Below are 9,643 nucleotides of genomic sequence, written 5' to 3'. Positions count from 1 at the left end.
TAAATAAATAAATAAATAAAAAAGTCATTTCAGGAGTTTTGAAAAAAATGTGAATCAGGAAATTGTCTATATACCAAAATGAAAGATTGATGTTCTATAATTTTGTTTTATATTTTTTTAATTTCAAAATTCAATGTATAACATGAATGCATAAACACCTCATTTTATTTTGGTGTTAAATTCTGTTTAAAGTAACAAATAATAAAAAATGTCTCCGGACCTTTACTGGTTGATGATTTTCTTTATTCTGCTGATTTTTTAATTGGTTACCCCTGGTGTATATTATTAGAATAAGAACCATTAACAGCTGGCAGAACAAGTTCTCCAGGGGCCCCGCCTGGCCCCTGCTGGCCCCCCTGTATAGAACCGTCCATGCTTCTTCGACAGCATCTTGCAGCTACACATTTCCAAGGACAACGACGTGTTGTGCATATTTTGCTCTCCAGCTCAACCGGGAATGAAGGCGCTTCACCAGAGCGGTAGTGGAACCGCCCACGCCAGCCGCTCCCGGTAAAAACAACAAGCGTCTTTTTGATAGGTCACGTGACAGGGAAGCATAGAAACGGGAGGAAAAAATGGAAAGGCGATGAAGAACTAGAAATAAAACAATCTACGGAAGGAAAACCCTCGAAGAGCACATCCGCAGGTACTCGCTTTGTTCTCCTGAGACGTTGGAAGTACTGTTATGAACTCTGGGGATGCTTCTTTTTCTACTAAAGGAAGCGTTAAATTCTAGCTAGTTGGCACGGAGGAGTGAGGCTGGCTTTTCGCAAAAGGGGTTAATAAAAGTTTATTGCGTGTTTTCTCGCATGAATAAATGTGTCGAGTTGTCAGGAATAGGTTTCTGCTAAAGTGCTGATGCGTCAAAAGCTTGTGACCCAACAGCAGAGGGCTGAATCATCTCCCCCCTCCTTAGCTCTAGAGGTGCAACAAAAAAAAAACCAACCCATCCAGTCATTTAAACCGCCTGTTTTGGTCAGACTGCATCCTGATTCAGTCCTCTGCTCTGCGCCTCAGGAGACGGGATGAAAGGTGGAGAATCGATGCCAGATGTGACTGGATCAGCGGGTGGATGTCATCTGGACATGAGACAAACACGTAAGAAATAATCTCTATTTACCATCATCCATTTATTGCTGTTTTTAAATTAAAATAGAAATAATAATGAGGGCTGAAGTAAAAGGAGAACAGCTGGATTAGATGTTGTTTACTCCGTAAAAATATCTGGTTTATTGCTGGACATGTGATTATGAAGTGTCAAATAAAACCATTTGGATTTAAAGGTGCTTTTTTTTTTTTTTAAACAGGGCTTTAACTGCCAGGAAATGAAAGTAAAAATATGCTTTTTCTATCTTATCTTAAGAGGGAGGAGACTAGTGTGGAATTTTGGTTGAAGTAATACCAAGAATAGATTTTCATCTTAAATAGTAAGTCGAAGAAACGGGTTTGTTTACAGGGCTGGCGACCCAAGTCGGCCTCGGCAGATGGCCGCTCACACCCAGCCTGGTTCTGCTGGAGGTTTCTTCCTGTTAAAAGGGAGTTTTTCCTCTCCACTGTCGCTACAAGCATGCTTAGTGTGAGGGATTGCATTTGAGTCAACGAATCGATGCAATCAACTGGTTTTCCTTAGATAGAAAACTTTGAATCAATTTGACTTTATGATCTGGTGAATTGTAAAGTGCCTTGATGTCATGTGTTGTGAATTAGCGCTATAGAAATAAATTGAATTGAAATTGAATTGAACTCTCATCTCAGTGTTTTCACACACTCTCACTCCATAATCCCAGTTTCTCACACTAAAAGATGACAGGCGTTAAAACTCAACTCGGTTCCACTTATTTATGTTATTTTGTATAGTACTTGAGTAAATATGAATAAAAAATAAAGCAGCTTGCTTATATTATTGCTGTGGAGGCTGAGTGTAGGATCACATCCAATGGTTTGTTTTTCTCTTTACCTGGTGCTTTTTTTAGTCCCAGTTTTAGTCCATGTTTTGCTCAAGTTAAATAATTAGTGCTTAGTCTAGTTTAATAATCTCCTGTTGGCATTTAGGAGTAATTAAACCAACACAAATATTTTAATTCTTAAAGCTTCCAGGTTTGCTTCTCAAACCCATAGGAGGTCCACAAAAAGAAAAATAATGATTGCATTTTATTTTTCAAATGATCAGCCACCCATAAAAAGACCAACCACATTCAGAGAGGATGTGCAGAAAAAGTCATTTATCCTGGATTCATAGAGGATAAATCACAGGAATGTTCTTTTATTATTACTTATCTTATTCATTTATCTTTATTTTGGTCCATTGAATATGTTTAAAAACTCAATTACCATCACACTTTCCAAATGAAACATTCAGAGAAGTGCTGTCTCCTGTCATGATGAGTTTGTGCCAATTGTAAGATTAATTGTAACTAATAACATAATGAATGAAGCGTTTTATTCGTTAGCTTATTACCAAATATTCATACATAGTAAAGTTTGCATAGGTTTCAATTGCACTGGTTCCTGTATCAGTGCCAGTAATCCAGTAATAACTTATTAGTTCCCCATTGTTTAATTTACTTGAACTGCAGAGAATAATTAATGAACAAAGTTGTGAAATTCTTAAAGTATATTTAAGATGCAAGTATTTTAGTAGGACCCATTCTGCTTTACTTTAGTTCTCTACAAATCACCAGAAAGTAGAAAATAATGTATATTGTCAGAAAAATGTTCCAGGTAACTACAGATCACTTATTGTTACGCAGCTATAAAAAATTCATATTTTGCCGCTTTGTTTCAGTTAAATCCTCTGAAAACCTCCAACCTATAGCTGCACCCATCCTCATCTAACCCTGAAAGAGTTTCCTGTCCAAACTATTTTAAAATCTCCCCCCAAGGTTTGGTTAAAAGTTGGCAACCCTGTATTTAGCAGGTTTTGTTTTTGCCTGCTGTTGCATGGCAAAAAAAAAAATCTGTGACAGAAGGTTTCCTCTATTGAAATATGGCAGGTTTCTGCACCTCCATAGTCAGTTTCAGACAGTTTACTGGTCATTAACAACCTCTTTAAACATCTTGGAGTCATGGGGAGTGTTGGCCTAACTCAGGGGTCGGCAACCCAAACTGCTCAAAGAGCCATATTGGACCAAAAAAAACTAAAATAAGTCTGTCTGGAGCCGCAAAAATGTAAAAGTCTTATATAAGCCTCATATGGCAACACGGGCTCCAAGTGTTATCCCACTTTAGAAATGGACAATGTGGGCTTAAATATATAACAATCATTCATGATTAAATGTTTATCCTGTGCAAATGTTACATAGTAGCATGAGATGGGGGAGGAGCAGTGAACGCTCTCACCGCCCTTCACTGCACGGTTTAGGTTTTGTTACATTGATGAAATTATAGAATAAGGAATCTTACTATGGTGGACATGTTTCTGTTGAGAAGAGCTGAATTAGTCATATGGAACTAACGTCAATCAGAGCCGAGCTCTCTAACCCTGAAACCCGACATCCTCCGTCACCAGCGTTCCTTGGTGTTATTTATATTTTGAGGATTTGGGGGAAAAATGGAAGAAAGTTCACATACCTGCATCAGAGAGCTACTTGTGTGGATGGTTTTCCATCCTTGCAACAAAACTAGCAGCAGTAGTGGAGTTTGGAGATGCAATCTTTGCGCTCCTCTAATTTATCCAGGAGTTCTGCAAACTCTTTTCCTCACTTTTAACTTTTTGTGATTGGCTTCATATTTAGCCTTCCCTGGAAATGCCTTTCCAATTTTTATTTTTTATTTTTTGACAACATCTCATTACAAAGCAAAAATGCAGGCAATCCTTCCGCATTGATAATGAAAGCAAATGATTCAGTCCATTCTTTGAATCCTCTTTTCTTATCAGCCATCTTCTTTTTTTCCCTTTGGGATCCATGGTCTGAGACACACCTGCAGCTTTGTTTGCAAGTTATGACCACTGATCTCTATGGCTATGACGCAAATTATTGTTTACATTTATTTATACATTATACAAATGTTTACAGCATTGGAAAACATAATTCATTTTGTTTGACCTCCTGCACACCATATTAAGACAAACAAAACAAAAAAAAAAATAGATTTTTTAAAAAGCTACAGGGAGCCGCATGGGGGACACTAAAGAGCCGCAGGTTGCCGACCCCCGGCCTAGTGGGTTAGAGCAAGTAGGGCTGCAGTACCCGGTTCGATCCCCACAGCCTCCACTATGGGTTCCGGAGCAAAACCCTCAACCCCTGATCCCCAGGCTCCGCACGATGACAGCCCACTGCTCTCTAAGGGGATGGGTTAAATGCAGGGGTAAATTTCTCCAATGGGAGATCAATAAAGTTCAAATATTAAAATTATTGTTATTTAGTGTTTTTTTTTTTTGCAGTTTATCAGCAATACTACTGAAGCATGCGCTCCTTCTCCTTCATTTTTTATTTTTTTTGATGACGTGGTACAATCTTAGCCCAGGCTGGAGGAAGTGTCCACACAATGCACTGTATATAATAGATATTAGCTGTTGTTACATTTCATGTCTGTCCTTTTTTCAGGCGATTGAAGGTTCTGTAGGGCGTAGAAGATGAAGCTAAACGAACGCAGCGTGGCGCACTACGCCACCTGTGACTCGCCACCAGACAAGACGGGCTTTCTGTTCAAAAAGGGCGAGCGCAACACGGCATATCACCGCCGCTGGTTCGTTCTCAAGGGCAACATGCTCTTCTACTTTGAAGAGCGAGACAGCAGAGAGCCGATCGGTGTGATCGTACTGGAGGGCTGCACCGTGGAGCTGTGCGAGTCCGTGGAGGAGTTCGCCTTCGCCATCAAGTTCGACTGCGCCAAGGCGAGGGTGTACAAGCTGGCTGCAGAGAACCAGGTCGCCATGGAGTCATGGGTGAAAGCTCTGTCTAGGGCCAGCTTTGACTACATGAGGCTGGTGGTGAAGGAGCTGGAGAGGCAGCTGGAGGAGATTCAGGATGCTTCAGGAGCTGGAGGCCAGCAGGGCAGGCCGAAGCCTTCCCGGCGGAATCAGATGGCACGATCCAAATCTGCCGCATCCTCCTCTTCGTCGTCTTCATCTTCCCTTTCTACGTCATCTAGCGCTCCTTCCATGTCAGCTGTTTACTCTGCTCAGAAGAGTCTTCAGGATGAGGTGCAGCTCATCCCTGGGAATTCTAGGGAGAATGGAGTGGCATGGAGCAAGCCTCCATCTGCCTCGGCTAACGGATCTGGGGAGGCGGCGCCGTCCTGCGTGACCTGGGATGGCAGCACGGACTCTGGGATCGTCACAGGATGTGGGGCAGATGGTGGGAGAGCTCCACCAGTCCCCCCGCGGAGGTTGGGTGCGTCACTTGAGAGCCCGGTCTCTCCCGACACCGGCTGCTTCTCCAAACTCCACGACTGGTACGGCAGGGAGGTGGAGGAGCTGAGAGTGCAGTGGCTGCAGAGCCAGTGAACCGTTCAGTCACTCCCTTTAGACCCGATGTTCTTCCTAAGCTTTCCAGACAGAACAGAATGAAACAGTTTGATGTAGCTGGAAAAACACAGTCTTATTGTTTCTACAGAAGCAAAACTTTATTGACTGTCTTCCATTCTTCTCTGGCATGAAATAATAATACAATAATGTGTATGTAATTTTTTTTTTTCAAATATCAAACACTTTGTGTTCTGCACTTAAAAACCTCAAAATTAGCTTCTTTTTTTTTTTTTACCACAGTTATCACCCAAAAAGTATATATAAAAACACACTACAAAGTATGCACAGATTTCCAAATGCAGACAGTTTTCTACAGCAGTTTCTGCAGATCATTTTCATGCAGTTTTTTTATTTCCTTCTTTCTTTTAAGTTTTATATTATTGTAAAAAAAAGTCGATGCATTCTTAAAAGTAAGAAGTAAACACTAGAATCAATGCAATAACTTCCTGAGTGTTATAAAGCATAAACTTGATCACGTTACAACCAACGACTTCAAATATTTTACTGGTTGGATCTGTGTTAAGGCAACACAAGGCATTGCACCACTGAAAAGGATATTTGATTTTGAGTTTATAATTTAAAAATAACAATCTTAGAAGTATTGCATGCATATTTATTAAACCCTTCATAGTCAGCTTTCCCATTCTGCGTTTACAGCTCCAAGACATTTTTAGGTACATCTGCCGGTTTTGCACATCTGGAAACGGAAATAGTTTCCTATTTTTCTGTTGCAAAGATTGGTTTTTGCCAATCATGGTAACAAATGGCAGTAGACGGCATGAGGAATGACAACAACTTAGGCTTTTATGTTCTTGAGGTTCCTCTATCAAAGATGAATGCATGGATTCTGATGTAATAGTTGAAGCTGCAGCTACTATATGTCCTGCCTTAATCCATAATACTACAACTCAATTGGCTGACCTGTTTCAGGACAGTCTGGAAGGGTCGACCCAGGAGAACACAGATTCTCTATTGTGTTTGTCAATGCATAAGAATTCAACTTGCAGGATAGGTTATTGGAGAGTAGATTCTTTTCTGGACTTTGAATAGGCCATTTGAACCTATGATTGTGCTTTGATCTAAAACATTCCTTTTTTTACTCCTTGCTGAATGGAAAAGAAAACCTTCCTCACAGTCGTTTTTTTAAACACTATGTTTTGTAAAATCCTTGGTCAAAGTTATTAGTAGCCTCTTTTGGGGGGTCTAGAGCGCAACATGAGATCTTAAAGACATGATCCAGACCCACATTTAGGTTAACCTCCATTTAGGGCTGCTCAGTGTCATGCTATTGCTGAATCAATCAACTTACATTGTGTGATTCTTTTAGCTTTTTATTTTTACTTCTGTCTCTGTCGCTCTCTTAGGACTTTACTCTTTACCCACTTTAAACATATGAGCATTCAAAGCAGACAAAGTCTATTTTTGATCAATCCTCTGAGGCCTTTGCAGAACAGCTGGATGTATACAGAAATTAAATAATGCACAGATAAAGTCTTATTTACTAATTAGGTGACATGTGGTAGGCTAGTGTTACTGGATATTATTTTAAGAGGGGGAAAAACCATGTACCTTTCAGATTTGTTTTGGGAGTTTTTACATTCCTAAAATACGCTTAAGTTTTATCTTTAAATGAGACAAAGTATGTATGGAAAGTATTACACACACGCTCTTAGCCGTACATTTCCACCGACTTGTGCCAACTAAAACCAGGATCCCATCGCTGCTGTAAAATAATCAATCCCAAGATTCTTCTGGGTTTTGCAGCTGCTAACATGAGAGCATCTTTGCTGCGGCTCCATGTGGGGAGATGGATGTCCTGCTCAAAGCGAGAGAACCCCTTTTATTTTTAGTCCCTGTTATCCAGCGGCCAGATGATGCTGTGTCATAAGAGTACTTGTCACTTATTCCCCTTCGAGTCTCTCGCTCCATTGGGGGAAAAAAAGAGGCTGTTTATCCATGGAGTTTATTGGTCTAAGTTCCGGATTCTGTGCAGTCCAGTCTGCAGTTGTCTTATTTACCTTGAATGTTACTGATTAGAGGTCAGTTACTTTTCTTTAGTGTAGATATTTAGTGTTAAAAATGAACGACAACACTCCTCAATACAGGCCTTTTGATTTGATTATTTTTTTATCTGTTGCAGAGTTGATTGATCTTTTCTTTTTCATGTGCCTTAAGTTTTATGGGAACTTTTCATCTGCATGATTTGACCTCTTACTGCCTTATGTTATTTTTTTCTTTCCTGCCAAAGGCTCGTCTTAGTGCAATCACTTTTTGATAATGACTCGTTACTCTAGTCTGGATCAGTGCATAACACTATCATCATTCCTGTTCTATGCTGCGCAGAAACGACTGAACATGTGCTACAGTGGGTTTTTTTCTTTTTTAAATGCCAGTACCTACAAAACTTTCAATATGCTATCTAAAGTTCCACGTGCATTATTATTATTACATTATTTACTGACATCTATGTAATCATGAATTAAAGAAATACATCAATGTTTTGTATTAAGTATGCAATAATTGAATTTTTTTTTCTAAGTGCCAAATAGCATTTTCCAATGTTGCATTATTCAATGAAACATAATTTTTTAAGAACAGCACAATGTTACACAACTATGTCCCCAAACTTTGTTTTATGTTGTAGTCCTTTTTAATAAAGTTTTTTTTTTACCCAAGATGTGAGTTTTTTTTAAATGAATAAAATGTTTTTATTTTATGTCATTTTAAACATTAAATATTTTCACAATCCAATAGAAAAATGACATATGTTTATAATGTGGCGTTATTTCAGTTACCTTTGACTAATTCGCCTTCAACCACAAAAAAATCCCCAAATATAATTGTGATATATTTATATTTACATTGATTAAGTTGATTTAGAGGTAATACATGCAAATGTTTTCTGTTAAAGGGAAGGGGAAGGAATTACTGTTACACAAATGTGATGTGATGGCCTACACAGTCATGACTCTACAGTTGTTTAGCAGACAGTCGTCCACATGGAAGGTAAACCACTGTCTTTTCTAGAGTAGCTGGCTGTGCTCAGAATGCCATCTCCAGGCAGATTTGTGGAAAGTTAAACAAAGGTTATAAGATGAAGCCTTTAGAGGACTGAGAAGGAAAATTCATTGAAGAGTTTGGGGGGAGATTTTAAGGAATATCCACCCCTCTGTTGGTCATTCAAAAATTGTGCATTTGTTCAGTAATTACAGCTAAAAAAAGTTTAAAACATACGATAATTAAAGTGCATAAAATCAGATCTTAGGCTAGAGTGGTTATAAAGGAATGGTCCAACCTTGGTATCAAATTTAAAATATTCAAAGTAGTTTTCCAAACTTCAAAAACAGAGTTCTTTCATTGTGTGATCATTTCTTTTAACCTGATCAGCAATAGATTAAATACACAACATTTTAATATCACAATATGTTGATTCTTGAATGAAATGTTGTATATCAGAACAGACAATCATAGACAGGTTCAGATATTACAGGCTAACGATGGAACTAACGACCCATTCATCGGTTACCATTGCATGTTTCCAAGCGATACAATGCGTTGTCTATATAAGACTCAAACTCACTGCGGATCCAGACATTTGAATTGAGAAAGCTTCCTGGAGAGGTGGCGAAACGTCTTCAAATCTTGAAAACCAAGTCCAGTGGATATTTTTTGAATTTTTACGGAATATATCAGAACTGTTTAGATCAAATATTTTCTACTTTGTTGGTCCATAAAATGTTTTTCTCAAATTTTAGAGAGAAAAACAAACAACAAATAAAGTTGAACTTGCAGTGGTTTGCGTACAAGACCCATGTATGGAGGCCTTAGACCTCGACACAGCTGACCCAGGTTCGAATCTGAACTGTGGTCTTTTGCTGCATATCTCTCCCCCTCTCTCATACCCCCTTTCCTGTCAGCCTACTCTTGAAAAACCACTAGTGCCGTTAAAAAAAAAATAATTTCTGTTTCTAGCCTAGTTTATGGAAGAGGATTAGGGCCACTGAAAAATAAAAAAAAGCTAACTGATTTTTTTTTAAATTTTATTTCACTATAATATGAGGAAAAAAAGTCAGAATTATGACTTTAATCTCAGAATTCTAACTTTTTTCTTATAATTCTGACTTTAATCTCAGAATTTTGGATCTTAATGTAGATGGGCACCATGAAGGAAGA

The 9,643-nt window shown here is 38.7% G+C and overlaps 1 protein-coding gene across 4 annotated transcripts; it reads left to right on the top strand.

Annotated features, from left to right (window-relative positions):
- The first annotated feature begins 507 nt into the window (after positions 1-507).
- Positions 508-8,140, top strand: fam109a (family with sequence similarity 109 member A). 4 transcript variants are annotated; one of them, XM_015377165.1, is made up of 3 exons: positions 508-646; positions 1,018-1,098; positions 4,548-8,140. In XM_015377165.1, exon 3 carries the CDS (start codon positions 4,577-4,579, stop codon positions 5,447-5,449), a length of 873 nt encoding a protein of 290 aa, XP_015232651.1. In that variant the 5' UTR covers positions 508-646; positions 1,018-1,098; positions 4,548-4,576; the 3' UTR covers positions 5,450-8,140. The 4 variants fall into 4 exon arrangements, with proteins under 4 accessions (XP_015232651.1, XP_015232652.1, XP_015232650.1 ...); XM_015377166.1 differs by having other exon boundaries at positions 527-924; XM_015377167.1 differs by having other exon boundaries at positions 547-646; positions 981-1,098.
- The last annotated feature ends 1,503 nt before the right edge of the window (positions 8,141-9,643 follow it).

This window comes from Cyprinodon variegatus, unplaced genomic scaffold, assembly GCF_000732505.1.
Source record: "Cyprinodon variegatus isolate N-32 unplaced genomic scaffold, C_variegatus-1.0 Scaffold147, whole genome shotgun sequence".
Lineage (NCBI taxonomy): Eukaryota > Metazoa > Chordata > Actinopteri > Cyprinodontiformes > Cyprinodontidae > Cyprinodon > Cyprinodon variegatus.
The sequence above is the reverse complement of the archived record's forward strand: the minus strand, read 5'-3'. Positions and strand labels throughout refer to the sequence as shown.

What these genes read in the sequence shown, in the direction of transcription:
- fam109a (XM_015377165.1), top strand. Translation starts at nt 4,577, where the DNA reads ATGAAGCTAAACGAACGCAGCGTGGCGCACTACGCCACCTGTGACTCG.